This window comes from Leucopleurus acutus (assembly GCF_964270905.1).
Source record: "Leucopleurus acutus genome assembly, chromosome: 3".
NCBI lineage: Eukaryota > Metazoa > Chordata > Mammalia > Artiodactyla > Delphinidae > Leucopleurus > Leucopleurus acutus.
Window position 1 is genome coordinate 160,015,805 of NC_139145.1, and position 18,781 is coordinate 160,034,585.

Consider the following 18,781-nt stretch of genomic DNA (forward strand, 5'->3'; position numbering starts at 1 on the left):
CTGCAGTACAGTCTTTTGCAGAAGTGTGGTAGAGATGGTATCTGGGAAAATCAGGCTTTCTTGATTTTATTAATTTATATATTGATTATTTATATATATTTTAACTGCTATTTTCTTTAGAAATTAACAAATTACCTTTTATGTCTTTGAAACTGAAAACCAAAATATCACAAACCAAAAAGGAAAACAAAACAAGAACAAAACCCCAAAGAATAAACAACTATAAACATTGAACCCCCTAGGGTTCCTAACTGAAACTGAAAAGAATAGAACTCAGTGACCTTTCATAAGTCAATTTTACTTCCATTAAAACAAAAACAAAAACAAACACTCTGACATTACTATAAGTTCCTCCAGAGGCCGTATTCTGAAAGATATTTCAACTGATGGAGGCATGTTACCTTTGGCTTTTGTTTTTGTTTATCATCATAAAATTATTTTTGCATACTAAAATTAAAAATCTTTAAAATTGAAAGATGTCAATATAAGGTACATTCAGGTGTACTATATAAAATAACATTTTATTATTTCATGAAACAATACATCCCTTTAATTGACTTTATGAAAATGTTTCCCCTTTGGGGTAAATAAGAGAACATTTCTATATTTTATGCTGTACCTCAGGGCTAATGAAACAAAGTTTCTATTTGATATGTTTGCTCTTTCAATTTTTATTGAAACTCAAATGTGTCTTTACAGTTTTATCCAAAGGTTGCAGAATTTCTTAAGCTTAGATTTAAACAATCACTATTTAAAATGTAATTTATATTTTTCATGGCATTTTAAGGGTTTATATCATTATTCAGAAAATATCTGACCCACAGACTTGGATGGAGTCATTTGCAGTTTTGAAATATTGTTGATTAATGTGTGAGCTCATAGGTTTCAAGGAAAATATCAACAACATCAGAGGTAGCAATACTTTTAGAACTTGTTATTCTGAAATAGCATTCAACCTCAACAGCTAAATAAATCATGAAGTTAAGTTAATCTTTTAATATTGAAAAATGTTTTACTTAGTAGCTGTTTGTGAACATGACTGTGATTATGGAAACTCAGCCCCAGTTTTGCCACTAATTAACTGTGTGATCTCAGGACCCATGAAGTCTCTTTCTTCTATTTCTGAATCTATGAAAATAAAGTTTCAACTAGAATGACCTTAGAGTCATCTGTAAACTTCTGTGGTGCTTATTTATGTTTTATTATAGGTTAAATATGATTCAACATTTTACAGTTTGGTCAGACTCCATCTATGTATATATTGATTACCAGAAGATGGGGTGCTTGAAAACCAAAGGGCCTAACTTTAAATGGTAAATGTAAACCTTGTGAGTTGAGTTATGTTTTGTCAGGATTACCTTTTCAGATCCATTTCAAGGAATGGATAGAAAAGAATTTAGAGTGAGCCATCATGATGCAATCAGAGTTTGGTGCCAGAGGAGGGGATTGTCAGAGTCCTCTTTCCCTCCCAGGGATCTGACATTTCTTTCCCAACCCACCCTATTACTTGTCAGAGGGACCAGAACTGTTGGTAGAGTGAACCAGTGCAAGAGATGATTGAATCAGGATCTGCATCAGACCTCTGGAAGGCTACCTTTGTAGTCCATGCATCACATATGATCTGCTGACCTAGATGAATCCACCACATAGTTTGCTCCTATTCTTGGATGTAAATTTCATCATAAATGGGGATCAAGGTGGGTGTGGTGGGAGGAGAGTGAGGAACTAGGAGAGGAGGTGGAATTGATGAGAAGATAACTGCCAACCTGCTTGCCATGAAAGCTATTTTAAATGACCTTGTGGGCTCCCCTGAGTTTGAAAAATTGTTTCAATGAGAAGTATCATTACCAATTATGGCTACAGAAGCTAATCAAAATCATCTCCCTGACTTGGGCCATCTCATTCTACCAAGTTTAGTACTCACATATGATGGTATGAAAAAAGAATCAAGTGATATTTAGGGGTAAACAAATCTGCTATGAAAAGTAGTTTGGGGGAGTATGTTAGGAGTCAGTACATAATGTATTCAAATGCAAGTTGTATGTCAGTTTTAGTTGTGAAAACTCAAAGCCCCTTAGTACTCTAAGCACTGGAATGATAATATAAGTAAGTAAATATAACGTAGGAGAAAACAAAGAGAAAACTGTTTCCACAAATTTGAATTCCTTTATGAATAGAATAAATTACTGACACAATAAATTCATTATAATTTTCTTATATAAAAAGAAGCACTTGGGTTTAAAATCCTGGCTAGACTTAAAGAGAAGAAAAAGACATATACTAACCAAGAATAAAATATTCATTAGAATAAAGACATCTCAAAAATACTACAATTAATTCATTTTATTCCAGACTATGTAATCAAACTTGAAAATACCAGAAATCATTTATAATATAATTTTGAACAAAGGACAAGCTCTGTACCCCTCTCTCTCGCTCTCTCTTTTTTTTTTTAATAACACCATGGCTCTATCATATTATATTTTCCCAGATGAACCACTGAAAGAAGTACTACCCTGTTATACATGTATGGTTTGATATACCGTGGGAGACTCATTTGAATATGCTTATTTGCCTGCCAGTTCGTAAATAGGGATTTAACTCTCAAATTTATATGTATGATTATTATCTTCATTTATTCTCTTCAAATAAATTTGGCCTTGAGATTTTGTGGGAAACATTTAGTTTGTTTTTCAAATTTTAAAAAATATTCTCAAGCAAAATTAGGTGTTTGGTATTATTAGGAGCAGTAAGTTGATTTTTTAAAATATTTAAAAATTATTTTCCTAGTGAGACTATTACTATTTCCTAGTGAGACTATTACTATGAAGATTCACTTAACCCAGTGCCACATTATCACTCTCACAGAGATTATTCTTTTGTTCATCCACATAAGAATTGTTTACAGAGTATCTGCTGTGTGCCATTTGCTCCAGAAACCTCTACTGAACAAACATGATTGTAAAGAAATTCATTAGGAGTGTACCTTCTCATTCATGCTTTCACATTCTTCTCTGAATTGATTTGAATTTGCCTTTGACTAAAGGGACCATATGTCTGTATTTGTCCTGATGTCCTGATGTAATTATAAACGAAATCCCCTTCCACCCTTAAAAAGTGTCCCAGATTGTACGGCTATTTATAAATTGATCTTTATAATAAATAGTTATGTAACAAATCTAGGAATCATTTGTCACTGACAAGTAACTCTCTTTGTCTAGAAAAAGAGAAAGATGTAAAACTCTAAATTCAAACTTACCTAGTATCTATATTTTGAATCAACACATATATATCAGGAATATTTTCTTAAATTCGGGGAAATAAACAGATAAAAATTATCATAATAATAAACCCAGCATTATCCACTATGTTTCATTAGGCAAATATGATACTGATATTGGTGAAGGATGTAAATTACCTCCATACTTCGATAATAGTATTGATCACATTCTTCCTGTTATACATGCACATAAAGTCCCTTGGCATTAACTACCAACCATTTCAACATAAGGAAAATAATTTATTGACAAAAGTAAGAAATTTTACTATAATAAATTAGGCAGTCTGTAGAAATAGATGTTTTGATCTAGAACAGCCTCCTCAGTTAATCATAGAGATGAGCAGAAATATATAGTGGATGATAAATATAAACCTCTGGGTAGAATGGAGTGCATTATTTGAGGATACTGCTTGGGCTTGGATCTACACTAAAATAAACAGTGAGGTATTAAATGCATATTGATGGCATTCAGTGAAATGTTTCTTTGTTGTTGTTTGTTTGTTTATTTTTCCCAAAAAGAAAGTATAAGCAACGTGAATGGGAAACTACTGTATTGTGTAGCAGAGCATTTATGAAGCAGAGCCACATGCAGCATCAGCATTTCATTTTCTGCTTTTTCTGTAATCACTCCCTTTCCAACACAGTGACTCACTAATTCCCCATGTCTACTATAATCTCCCTATTACATTTCCCCATTACTTAGGCAGTATCCTCTTATTCCATACTTTTCCAGATGATTCCCTGACCCTCCCTAAAGATGTTTTGTCTCTTTTTTCTTTATTCCCACAGGTTCCCACTTGCCTCTTGTATGCAAAATTAGCTTCTTCCCAGTACACTGTGACCACCTCTTTCCACATCTGGTAGATTTCCCTCTCATAATTATCCTTTCCACTTCTGGCTTGAATATCTATTCCTCTTTCTCTCTACATTTTCAAGTCTTAAAATCACATACACACTATGATATCTAGTTCAAATACAGGCAAAGCTTATCTGTATTGTTTATGGGTATACATAAAAAGGGGTTAAACTATAAAGAGAAGCAAGGAAACAATAAAAGAAAAAGAAGTTATTTTTTAGAGGGGAAGGGTAAAAGGGTGGATTCGAAAGTGTCAGGTATGTTCTTTATCAGAGAATAGGTAACCCGGTGTTCGCTTGCTTTCTGACCATTTGTTAAATCTTACACATAATCAGTATTTCCAGGTAAAATACAGTTTACAGACATAAATAAATAGACAAAATACAGTATAGAAATGTGAGTTTTGTATAAAAAATATATATCTGTAGGAGTTTCTGTGTGTGTGTATGTATATACATACACCTACAGATATATTACATGGGACACACTTAAGCTATATATATGTATAAGCTATAATATACTTTTGAGATGTATATATATACACACTTATGCTATAATATGTATAGCATAAATATGTCCTATACATAATATTGGGACAAATATCTAATATATATACTTAATGTGTTCATAAAATATTTGCACATTGCATGAGACATACTTAATTGTATATTACACATATATATGTATGTGTATACATACACATATTATATATAGTATGTAATATGTACGAATACATATATTATACATGTATTTTTGTTGTGTTTCATCTCATACATATATAATACATATATTTTTTCTGTTGTTATTCATATCAAATTTACATTTATTTAAGTGTCCTGCATTATTTGCTAAATCTAACAACCCTACATTCCATTTGAATATACCTCTCTGATTATTATATTATAAGGAATGTTTTAAATACCAATGAACCTTATAATTGTTATCATAAAGCCTAAATTATCAGCTAACCAAGAAGCAAACAGTCTGTAGAGATGAAGTAAAGGGTATTGGGCCTAATGACATAAAGTAGAAATATCTTTCTATTTAGTAATGGTTTAATACCATCAAATAGAGTAATCTGAAACTATTGAAAAACCACCAACGCAAAATACCCAAGACCTATTTCTATTAATTTATTCAACGGCTACAACATTATTGATAATAAGAACCTATTCACTGTTTTTGGCTAAGTTGCCCTAAGACACACGGCCAACAGGTCACTCAGTTCCTTGTTCTATATTTTTAAAATAATGAAGTTTAATATGGTAATGGAAACATCATCATCTTTGGTGTGAAAAGTCATAAACTACAGCCCAAGGTTTTCCACCTGCCATTTGTGTGGTCTTACAGTTACATGGTATTTACTCATGTAATCTCTCCTGAGTCTCAGTTTCCTCATTTTAAAAATGAGGAAATCCCCAGCTCTGCTTTGAGGATTAAGTTAAAAAGTTATGTAAAGAGCATTGTGTAAACAAAAAAATTCCTATGAAACCTAAATTATGTACAAATAAAATAACATCTTGGGGGCTTCCCTGGTGGAACAGTGGTTGAGAGTCTGCCTGCTAATGCAGGGGACACGGGTTCGAGCCCTGGTCTGGGAAGATCCCACATGTCGCAGAGCAACTAGGCCCGTGAGCCACAACTACTGAGCCTGCACTTCTGGAGCCTGTGCTCCGCAACAAGAGAGGCCGTGATAGTGAGAGGCCCGCGCACCGCGATGAAGAGTGGCCCCCGTTTGCCACAACTAGGGAGAGCCCTTGCACAGAAACGAAGACCCAACACAGCAAAAATAAATAAATTCATTAAAAAAAAATCACATCTTTTGCAGCTTGATAGATAAGTGCAATAATTAATGCCTGATAATATTATTCTAAAGGATAATGAACAAACAAGATGTACCATGTAAAATATTCCTGCTTTGATTTTCTACAAAGCATCAAAAGGAAAGAGTTAACGATAGGGTCTCCTTCTTCCTATTTTACAAAAACTTAAAATATCCTGCCTTTAGTGTACTCCTTAGAAGGATAAGTATCTATAGATTGACTCCCACACAGAATTATTTTTCCAGTCAAAATTTCATATTGCTTTCCCATCATCTGTTTCCCTGACTGAATGATTAGACTTCATCACCTGTCACAAATCCTGAAGCCATAGCCTGGCAAATGAAAATATCACAGAGTTCTCCAGAAGATCAGCGATTCCCAATGTTTTGTAGAGATAGATAGTCATTTTCTACATTCTTCAAGATGTTAAAATCTCTTGTGGTGGTATTCACAGAGTGCAGCGATCAGGGCTGTGTTACAACGTAAGCCTAAATGGAATGTAGCTGATGATAGTGGCTGTGAATTGCTGATGTCCAATCTCCAAGAATGTCCTTCTTCTTTTTCTAACCCTTCATCCTCTTTCCATTTTTCCTTAGCAATTGTAGTACTTTTCATCACCCTGAGACGCAGCAAAAAAGAGCCCCTGATCATTTCAGAGGAGGACGTGCGGGAGAATGTGGTCACCTATGATGACGAGGGGGGCGGCGAGGAAGACACCGAGGCCTTTGACATCACAGCCTTGAGGAATCCGTCTGCTGCCGAGGAGCTCAAGCACCGGAGAGATATCAGACCGGAAATGAAACTCACCCCCAGGCACCAGACGTTTTCCACCCTGGAAAGTATAGATGTTCAGGAGTTTATTAAGCAAAGACTGGCTGAAGCCGACCTAGACCCCAGCGTCCCGCCTTATGACTCTCTGCAGACTTACGCCTATGAGGGTCAGAGCTCAGAAGCTGGGTCCATCAGCTCGCTGGATTCAGCAACCACACAATCAGACCAGGATTATCAGTACCTTGGAGACTGGGGACCCGAGTTTAAAAAGTTAGCTGAACTCTATGGAGAAATAGAATCTGAAAGAACAACTTAGGGGGTCAATTCTTGCAACCTTCTAGAATTCGCTTCCTGAGCAAGTGGAGATATAACCTCAGCAATGGCAAGGAAGAAGCTTGGAAACAGTACTAGGAACAGAGCAAGTAGAGCACAGCTACTGTAGAAACAAGTGCCCTTTTCATGATCGAAACTGGGTTATTTAATCGGAAGAAAGTCAAATTAAAAAAAAAATACAGAGAAAAAGCTATTGTTCCTTGTGTATATTTTCAATTGCTCAATAAAGTCTGTGTACTGTTTAATGAAGAATACCTGAATTAAGCCAAACAATGATATTTGTTTCAATATTTTGTGATTTCTTTTCAAAAGCAAAACTGAACAAAAAGTTTCCAAATCACTTATGACTCTGATTTCTAGGGGTGGTACACTGTAAAATGAAACTGGTGAAGTTAGTCACAACCTCTTTTTCCACTATTTCTGGTGGACTCTTGAGACCCACACTCTGTTTTTGTGACACATCTCATTAGCTTTGTCTTGTGTTGAAATGACACGAGATACTTCGAATACACCAGGCCACTCTCTCATGGACTTGTATGTATCATTTTCCTTTGCCCTCCCCACTTCTTTTCTCCATATGAAATTGATGGAGCATGGGGATTTGCTGCTTGCACTATGATGTATGCAACTTCTGTGCACCAGTTGTGCACTGCTCTGAATCACGGAGACTACTGTCTCTGTCCTGCCTGTCCCCCTTTATTTTAACAGGAGAACCCCCTTTTTTAAGTGGATAGAATGAATGTTTTAAGATATACTCAGATCATCTATGTCAGGGAAAGATTTAATTAAAAAAAATACAAAAAAACCTACAAACCTTATCCTGTACAAAACATTGAGGAACTCTATGCTTTTTTTCCCCCCATTTGTTTTAGTGCATTTATGTCAGCAATTCTGATTATTCCTGTACCTAAAATTGGTTGTCAAATATTTGATGATTGGTTTATCCTTGTCTAATTTGCTTATTTTTAACATGGCAGTCATTTAAAAAAAAATGAACCTCATATGATAACTATGTAGTCTGAAAAGACTACCCTCCAACTTATATAAACTTCGTAAACTTATGATTGACTTGTCTTTATTCCTCACAGAAGCTCAGACTTTCCCCATCTCACTGATTGATTAGCCCTTTATGTTTGAGACCCACAGAAAATGTGTAGGGCTTGGAGCAAAAAAATAGGAGTTTCCCACTTATTATTCTCAGACACGTCTCTTAAAGTCAGAGTCCCAAACTACAAAATAGAGATGGCAAAGATTTCCCTGCTTAACTTACAGGGTTATGTGAAGATCAATAAGCATCTGTAAAAATGTTTTGCCAACTGCAAAGTGTTCTGTTATGTTAAGGCTGGCAGACACTATCATTTTCTAATTCCATTAGTTCATAATTATAGAGTTACATATATTTTGAATAAAATATTATATTACCATGGGAGAATTTCATGAAACCTTCAACAGTGAAGTAACTGCTAACTGGAAATATAATGTGAAAGTTTAATTCTTTTGACATTTTCCCAAATAGGCTAATTTTTTTTCAGAATTTCTTGGGGTTTTCCCCTTAAATTGCTTAGATAACAGTTTTCTGTTGTTGATATTGGTCGTGAAATAAAAATTCATAGCATAATGATCCTAGTCTCCAAAAATGACCACATTTATGTATTTTAGATTAATTGTAATTTTGAAACCCTCAAATTAAGATTTATTTTAAGGGGAAGTTTTGCCTTTGCTCTTTAAATATATTATAGAGTCTTCAAAAGTTATATGCCATTTTCTGTCTGATTCTACTGATGTGCAAAATTTTGAATTTTGCCTCTGTTCACAACTGCCCTGTGCTATTATTTTTCAATTTTGAGGTATGGGAAGTAAGTAAATTTAATTTGAATATTTCTCAATTTGTGTTTGAAGCCTGAGGAATAAAATGTAATTTAAGTTTTTAACAACATTTTAGCTTTCCAGATGCTGCTTTATCATTTTTTATATCATAATTGTATGCAGTCCAGTATAAAGCTAAATCAAAAGAGACACTCAGGGGCTTTGGGGAACAACCTCTAGAGACCCATACTCTGATTATGCAAATGCTGGACTACATTCACCCTGACAGAAGGATCCACATTTGAAGAATGTCTGTGGATGCTGGTGCTTTGACTTTCTTATGCAAAGAGGACCAGGAAAACCAGGTTTTGGATGTCCCGTAGGTTTTTCGATTTAGATTTTTGATAAACTATTCACAGCTTTTGTTTTGTTTTGTTTTAATATTCATCTGGCAACTTTACAAGTAAAGGCTTGAAAGAGGAGAATACATGTACAAACCACTTAAACGTAAAAGCCAAGGTCCTCTGCATGGTTTTGAGTATGGAAACATTTCCCTGATTTTGTGGAAAAAACACCCCAGATCCATCTGATTTTAATTACACATTTTAATCATAATGGATTGCTTCTAAGCCCCTGATATTAAATCTCATATAGAAGCAAAATGGAGCTTCTGTAGTATTGAAATAATATGTTCCTATATTGATTTATTTTAGAATTTTGTTAAGGAAAGCATTCCAAATATTATTTTTATATAAATTCTGAAATGAGGCAATTATATCATTATTATAAGTATGGACTGGGTCTTATATTTTTTAATGTGCTACTTTGGGTCAAAAAACCAATAATGATATATAAGTGTTCTGTCAATGGACTGAAGTCATTTAACATTCAATACCTTGCTTTAAAAACTTCAGTTTATCAGTGTGAAAAGCTAATTCTCAAAGAGTTTAGTGGGTAAAGAGTTGGCACATACTCTGAACCCTCTCTAGCCACAGATAATCAGCTATGGAATATGTGATTCCATATGGATTCCACTATGGAATCGCTAATGTGTCTCAGCACATTTTGTAAGCCTTGGTTGATATTTACAGAAAAAATATAACTTTGAAATCAATTTACTTATTTCCAAGAGAAGAATTTTCCACAGACAGACCTTATACAATGTGGTAGCTGCTAAATTAGAGGAAATACAAACAGTTATAACTTTTTTACCCAATGGCTTTCTTAATAGAATTTATAAATTCCAAATAACCTTTGTGCAGACGTATGTCTTACAGAAATTACTAAAGACCTATCATCATAAGTTCTTTCTATGATAAATCTGTACATACACAGATTTGAAGGGGAAATTGAAGAGGAAATTATCCCTAAGATAAGGCTCTATGCAAAGTTATGACTTTCCCATAACCAGGTATAAGAAGGAAAATATTCTGAGAAATGGCATTCATGTAACCACACACCCATACACACACATACACACACATATGTCTTCTTGAAGAATATTTAGAGAGTAAAAAAATATTCAAAATAGTGACTTAGATATTGATATGATCCAAATATGTGATGCATACAAAATTTAAGTACCCAGCATATGGAAGATTCAGCAAGAAATTAACAAACATTCCTTTGGGCTTTTATTTTGTGTCTAGCCTCAGCCTAACTTTCAGTGCTGTCCATGATTGAAGCTGGTTTCACAGAGCAGAAAAAAATATTAATAATAAATCAAAATTTTAGAAACGATGATTTAATGAACTCAGTGTGGCTATTAAATACTAAAAAGTGATTTGACTTAGATTCTTAGTGTACTGCAATGTAGTCAGAAGTCTGGGTCAAAGAAGGACAATGTACTAAGTACACCATTTTCAGCAATGTTGAAACCTTACATAAATGATTAGTCATTGTTTTATTTGTTCCTACAAACCTACATCCATAACTTTGATTCATTGTCCTTTTGGTTTAGCTGAATATATAGGGAAAACACAGAAATTCAGGTAGACTCGTTCATGTCAGCAGCCATCAAGAAGTTCCAGGTACACTGGAACACTGGAACATGCATAGATCCAATAGGTACACTGGAACATGCATAGATCCAATATTTTTTGGTAAAAGCTTCATCTGCTTTTTAGTATGGGCAGTGCTTGATCAGCTATTCAACAAAGCAGAACTCTAAAGCTGATCATTCTGGAAAGAGGCAAGAGTCCCATTTTTCAAACTCAAATTGTACTTAGCTTCAAGGTATAGTTACATTCAATTAATTTACTTGCCTTTCAATTTCAAGAATAAAACAAATCTCAGAACCATCCTTGGTAGATATGTGACTCAAATCCTCTTTTTTTTACCCTTTAGGATTAAAGGCAAATCAAATATTATCTGAAGGAAACAAAACCACTTCAACTTTTATATTCTACCTCATCAGCAGAAGGTAATTTTTTTTTGTAATATAGAATTAGAAATCTCATAAACCCCACAGTCAAAAGTAGCTCACAATCATTTGAAGATAACACTAGCACAGAACCCACTCTTTTTTCAAAGACTCCAAATACATCATTTTAAAATGAAAATATTAATAGCAACAGTTTTTAACATGTCAAAAGATATATTCTGCCTTTGGCTTCTACCAATGAAAGAAGTAGTGAGGAATTTTTTGTTTTGTTTTGTTTTGTTTTTGTTTTAATTAGAGATTAAAAAAACAAGTTGTGTTCTTATTTGAAGTTTGATAAAAAATCTTTTAGGCTAGTAAGGAATGATTACATTTATCTTCTTTGCTGAGTCTATTGAATTGAAGGATTTTTGCCTTTCTACAGAGACATCAAACCTATTTTAGTAATAATTTGTTTTTAAAGTCTTAGGTGAAAATAAATGCGAAAATAGGAATTCAAAGAATTCTGAAATGATATTCTGTGAGGAAGTCATGTGTCATTTACAGATGGAAGTGGATTCATCTGATGATTTCGTCTTATTGCCCAGCAATATTACCTTCAGAAATAAAGAAATGGGCCATAATAGTTAGTGTCACCCTAATGATTTTATCAAGGCAATTTTCCTTGTGTCATAATGCATCAAATTCTTATTCTAAAACATTTATTGCCATTTTCAAAGTGCCACTTCAAATGCCTTAGTTTCAAACAGGAATTCATACAATCTAACATTGTGATTTACTGAGTAAGCTCTTCTAAACATGCATCATATGTAAGATACTATTCCAGGCACTGTGAAGGCTGTAAAAAAAAAAGTGTCTTGGTAATAGGTGTTATCATCAATGAAATGAGAGTCTCACTTGAGAGCTAAGACCTACATATAAAAAACTATAGACAATATAATATAAAGCAAAAAGTGGCAAGTGTTCTAAAATAGGCTCAGATATATCTAGAAAAGGTTTTAGGGTCACATTAAAACTGTGTCTGTAGTATGCAAGCTTGAGGTACTCCCCAGGATGTGGGGAATAATACAAGTCCAGAGGGAGGGTGAAGCAGAGGGAGCCGTTTCAACAATTGTCCAAAAGTAGATCATTCAACATGGGATAGAGGACTCATGCAAGGCAATAATGATAACATAAGGTGTTAGGAGAAGTTAGATTTAGATTTAAGGTGATTCAATGGCACTCATCCTTTAATCAATGTCACTGAGTTTATTTTTCTCCTAAACAGAAAAATGACCATGGCCAGACATCTCTTTTAAGAAACTCAGTCTTTCATTAATGTCTATCATTCAGTGAAGATATCTTAAATAAAGATTACAGTCATTTGTGCCTCCAGAAGAAATATTAGATTATTTTAATTATTTCCAAAAGATAATACCCATTTTAGGAATATATTTTAAGAAGGCAAAAAATGAACAAAAAAAATAGGTGATTTACATTTCAGGGTTTAATTGTTGGGTCATTTAATTTGATCAATTTATTCATCCTAATAAAAATAAATTTAAATGAGGGCAAAGGAGATACTTTTAAGAACAATATTTATTCATATACATTTATTCTTAACTGGACAAATGTGCCCATCTTCTATAATCATTTTTTTAGGTATAAAAATATTTTTGGACTAAAAAGAAATAATAACCAAAGACCAAATTGATGCCCTAATAAAACTGAATCAGTTATTTTTAATTAGTCACAAACTTTAGTGTTTGTGACACTAGACGTCTCATACTCTAGTGTTTCATTTTATTAAAAAATTTGCATTTGGATTTGTTTTCAAAAAGTGACTATCATAAACATGAAGATGCAATGATAGAGGTAGATTTCTTAAACCTAGAAATTCCTACTTTTAAATCTTGTTTCTCACTTTTTCTTTTTTCACATTTACTTGCTTTTTTTAAAAACAACCCTCGAAAAGCTATATTTGAGCAATTTCTATATCTCATGTATTTTTCAGAACGAATTCAAGAAAATGTTTTTCAGAAATAGAAAGCAGTTATCATGTTGTTTTCAAGGTTTAGATTTTTATCACATTTTCTCTCCCTCTGTCACTAATCATGCCCTTCCTCACCAAAAAGTTATAAAAGAAAATTGCATTCAGAAAAATACTCTGTGACAGTCACTTTCCTGTGAGCCTGTTTCCTTCCATGGTGTGGTTTGGTTTTTTTAACTCCTTCGGTCAGCACTGTGTATTTCCAATCTCCTGGAAGTCATCCTGTCTTCCGCCTTCCAAAGATAGTTGGGGGAGAAGTCATTTTTGTTTATATGAAATATGTTTCAAATATTTCAGATGGCTTGGACGATCCCTTTCATAAGCCATTGAAATTAAAAATGAAGTTGAAATAGTGCTTTCCTCCTTTTAAGCATTTTTAGTATCATGTTTTAAAAGCTTAAAGTACAATTTTTAAAAAATCAGTATAATTTTATGGATACCCTTTCCTTTCCTTCAAAGAGACATTAGAAAATTGTTTTCTCAGAAAAACTAACACTGAATAAGTCTCCCAAATTTCATCACCTAAGTGACATTTTTCTCTTTTCAGATGCACATAATTTCTCATTGATTCCACAATGATGATAAATGGAAGTTAGCATATCAATAAAATACTTCATGAAAATTTAGTTTTAATCATATCTTCTCATTTATGTTGTGATACGATGCTTAAGCTTCTTTTAATTTGAATTTTGCTAAATTTCCCTCAGAATATGATTTCCAAGGCATGGAAAGATTAATATTCCTTCCCTGCCTCTTACCAACATTTGTCATTTCCTTTCATTGCCCCGTTTTATATTTGCTGTCCTACCCATCCTTAGCTGTCTCAGATTCAGTTTGAGAGAATGAATAATTCAGGGAAATGAAAGACCTGACTGGGACAAATAACTTTTTTTAAAAAAGGTCAGAACTCAGCTTTCTCGATTCCTAATCAATGTTTTGAATTAAAACATGAAACTGGAAAACATTAACAGAATATATCTATACTTAGATTAATAAGGAAAAAAAAACAACCAAAAACCTTAGGACTTGGAGTCCAGGATTGAGAACATGTCAGGAATCTGTAACTACAACTACTTATATAAGTTTAAATGTCATTTTAAACATTGTTTAAAGTCCCCTTCCATTTAAAGTAGAAATAATATCTTTATATTTACCTCACAGAATTGATATGAATATCAGATGTAATCCTGTGTTTGAAACACAGAAATGAGTAAAGTTCTTGGCCAATTATTTTTTTATTATCATGGTTACTTTTCTGTTCCTCAACCTTCCCCATCTTCTGGCTTCAGAAAATTGTGACTTAGGCTATAAATTACAGGTATGAAGGCTTTGCAAAATTTCAACACAGACTAAGCATGGTGATGTATTCCCCACCCAAGCAGGCAGAGAATAGGACCATCTACTATAGACATTTGATCCTTCTTTTCACCATGCAGAGGACAAAGGAAATTACTATCTCATTTCACTATGTGTCTTTGATTTCCTTTAATAACTTTAGTACATAAAAGTCTAAATATAAGATTAAACTAATAAATTAGAATTGTGTTATAACTTATACTTAATACTCTTCTGTGTTTCAGAATCTTTTTGTCATGAAAATCAGTTTCTCTTGTTGATATAATTATTTTAAAACTTTTTTAAAAATAATTTTTCTGAGTTTTTAAGAAGACATAGAATTGAAATGTTTAGAGCAAGGCTATATGGAGGTTCATAAAAACTCTGAAAATTCAAGAGAAATAAAACTCATTAGCATAGCCATGAAGAACATTTTTCATTATTAAGGAAGCACACTTCTATGATATCTGAGAGCTCTTTGTGTGGTATTACAGGGATTCTATCATGAATAATAACACCATATTATTATATAATAATTAATAAACACCAAAATATAATAAACACACAAGTGTCATGTAGTGCTTGGAAATTCTTAAATAGAATAGACGTGATGCAGGATCTAGAAGAAAACCTGGCATTTCCTTCAAATTCCATTTTTTCCTCCAATTTATCCACAACCTTAAAATACCAGGGTGTTAATTTTAATTGAAACATTATTTACTGTGATAGAGTTATATCTCTAATAGAGAAGAGAATCTATTCTCCAATTTCAATCAAAGAAGAATGTTCCTATTTTAGGAAGCATTGAACAAAATAAAAATGATTTCCTCAGAGGTTAATCCTTCACCTGCCAGACAATAAAACTTCATATTCCACATACAGGAAAAGAAACACTTGTTTTCATAAAACAAAACTTCCTTTTGAGGAAATTGACATCAGTGAAATTTTATTAACACACAGTAATTTAAGAATATTAAGACGGATCTTGGACTTCCCTGGCAGTCCAGTGGTTAAGACTCCGTGCTTCCACTGCAGGGCATGCAGGTTCCATCCCTGGTCAGGGAACTAAGATCCCACATGCCACATGGCGTAGCCAAAAAAAAAAAATTAAGACAGGTCTTATTGGAAACAAGAATACATTCTGAGAAAATTTCTTCTTTTCTCTATATCCCCATCACATGCCAGCCCACTTCTGTTAAATGTCAGTCTAATCTCCTTGTTTACTGACAGGGTAGAAATCCCTGCATAAGACAAATAACAGAATTCCACAACTTTCCCTTTTTCTCTCCCAAATCTTATTTTGTTTCAACAAACAAATTTGACATCTAGGACTCTTCATCAATCCCTTTGAAGTCTACATCCATAGCTACTTATTTTTCTGTCAGTTAGTTAAAGGATTGTTCTCTCAAATTTTCATTCAGCCTTTACACAGAAAAGACTGTTGAAGAAGTTCCAAAAATAAAGCAACGGACCAAAAAACAAAAAAAAAGTTTGTGTTGGTGAAATTGTACAGGTTCCTAGAGTGTTACTCCTTGGCACAATTACTGCTTTTTTGCCAGTGGTTTCTTTTTTTTTTTTTTACATCTTTATTGGAGTATAATTGCTTTACAATGGCGTGTTAGTTTCTGCTTTATAACAAAGTGAATCAGTTATACATATACATATGTTCCCATATCTCTTCCCTCTTGCATTTCTCTCTCTCCCACCCTCCCTATCCCACCCCTCCAGGCGGTGGCACACGTGAAGTCCAAAGGCATTCTGCTGAAGAACTACGCTTGCTCTAGAAGGCTGGTCTTTTTGTTCTACTCACGTCTTTAACTAATTAGATCGTGAAGGGAAATCTGCTTGCTCAGAGTTCACCAATTTAAATGTTAATCTCATCTAAAAACACCCTCAACTTTGACACATAACCTTAACCATCACCATGGGTACCAGATTTTGTCAAAGGCTTTTCCAGATCAGTTAATATGAGTACATGGCTTTTCTTCTTTAGCCTGTTGATATGGAAGATTCCATTAATTGATTTCCAAATGTTGAAACAGTTTTGGAAAATAATGATAAATTCCACTTGGTCTTGGTGTGGAAATTATTTGTACTGCTGTATAATAAAGACTTTGTTTAATCTTTGTCTTGTGTTCGTGGGATGGAGCTTCTAAACCTTTAGCATGTCCTGAGTGATAGGAGTGTCTTTGTTATTCATAGTGGGCCCCTGAAATCATCCCTTAGTTTATGCTAATGAGATAACTTATGGTGGATCCCCAATAGTTTCAAGTTGAGTAAAGGGTGAAAGCTGACCATGCCAGGAAAACCAACTATGTGATTTGAATGTTGGATCTTTGAGCCAGGTGATTCAAGCCCAAACTCAGAGGTGTAGATGGGGGCTAGAATGAAGTACAGTCATTTAGACAATAATTCAATCAATTGTACCTGCATAATGAGGCCCAATAAAAACTCTGGATATCAAACTTATTTGAGTTTTCTGGTTGGTAAACACAGGGATGGGTCAGGAGGGTAAATTTCTTAATAGACATGTCTATTAAAATTGTTTCTTTCTCCTTGTGTCAGTTTCAGTAGTTTATATCTTTTGAGGAACTGTTCATTTCATTTAATTTGTTGAGCTGTTTACAGTATTCCTTTATTATCTGTATAATATCCATGGGATCTCGCTCAGCTTACATCAGTCTTCTTTTCTTGCATGTTGTCTACTTTTACCATTAGTGCCCTTACCTATTAATTATAATTATTTCATATTCTAAAAACAGTCATCTTTAAGTCTAATTTGATGCTTCCTTGGTCCCTTCAGGCTGCGTTTTGTCCTTGTTTTTCAACATGTCTAGTAACTTTAGGTTGAAAGCCTGATATGGTTAGTCAGGTAAGTGGGGCTTATATTATGAGGTTTAATGATCTTCTAGCTACAATTTGAACACTGTTTAATGTTTGTGTTACCTGCACATGCCAGAGAATTCATAATCCTCTGTTGTCCTTGTTTTTGTCTTTCCTGTTGTCCTGAACTCCTCCTTCAATAGATTTGTGCCTCACTGCTCTTTTGGTTGTAATCCACTGTTTCTGTTGTATATAATACACTGTAGCCCTGTTGATATGGTGGTAAGAAGTGGGGAAAGGGAAGTACCCTATAATCTCATGATTAAATCTATGCATTTTAGTTTTCCTGTGTCCTTGGGCTGTGATTTTTTTTTCACAAGTGCTTCTCAGTTTACACCTCTCTAAGCCTTAGCCTAGAGATGAAGTCTCTTCCCTTAGGTGGAATAATGCTCTGATAAAGGCTTTTTCTCATTTCCCTTGTTACAAAGAAAAAACTATGTTTATTTCTCAGTGGTTGATTTCCCCTCGCCTTGCTGGAGCCAGAAGGAAATCTTTCTTGACTCTTTGATGCAAGAACTTGATGGAATTCTTATAAGTAAGAACTTAATTGTGGGCCCCCTCGAGCTTGAGGCCCCAGGATTTTTTCATGCTCACACTAGTCCACAATGAGCCTCTAGCAATTGGTCAAAATTACCACTCAACTGTCCCTATCAGTTTTGACCCCAATGGCCTCTGATCTAGGCAAGCAAATCTTGGCTGTTATTCTGTGTATTTGTGTTTCTTTCTAGATTTCTGTGTGGCAGTTCTTCCTAAGGCCTCATTTCTCTGATAGGTTCAAGAAAATTCATTGATTTTTAGTTTATTGAGTTTTTTTTTTCTTCTTCTTGTAAGGATGGGATTGGTGACTTCCAAAATTTTCGTATGTGGAGGCTGAAACCAAGAATGGTCATTTTTAATACATTCATTCTATTATCATGCATTTAATAAGCCTTTTTATTTAGTTGAATATATTGATTCCATATGTTCATTTGTATCTTTTTTATTTCCAGAATCTTTCGTCTTCCATTCTTTGAGGTGACCCTGCTAATTTCTGAAGGGAAGGGACAACTGTAACCACAAATTCTGACCAAATTGCAGAGCTGTGAGTAAAATAAATGATTGTTGCTATTGTAAAGCACTGACTTTGAAGTGATTCATTATGAATTAGTAAAAAACTAGAATACCTAGTTTAAGGGAAGATTTTTGTCGTTGTTGTCTTATCCAGTACTAGAATTACTATCAACTAGGAACTATCTCAAACTAAATAATCTGATGACACTTGCATTTGGAGTCCTTTTTCAGCCTT

At 33.9% G+C, this 18,781-nt stretch overlaps 1 protein-coding gene across 1 annotated transcript in view; it reads left to right on the plus strand.

The window, feature by feature from the left end:
• Positions 1-7,046, plus strand: part of CDH18 (cadherin 18) — a gene marked incomplete at both ends in the record, with an annotated part of 348,690 nt that extends 341,644 nt beyond the window's left edge. Inside the window, one exon of the mRNA XM_082836814.1 lies at positions 6,556-7,046. Coding sequence (XP_082692940.1) covers positions 6,556-7,046 — 491 coding nt within the window. The remainder of the gene's footprint in view (positions 1-6,555) is intronic.
• Positions 7,047-18,781: the final 11,735 nt, after the last annotated feature.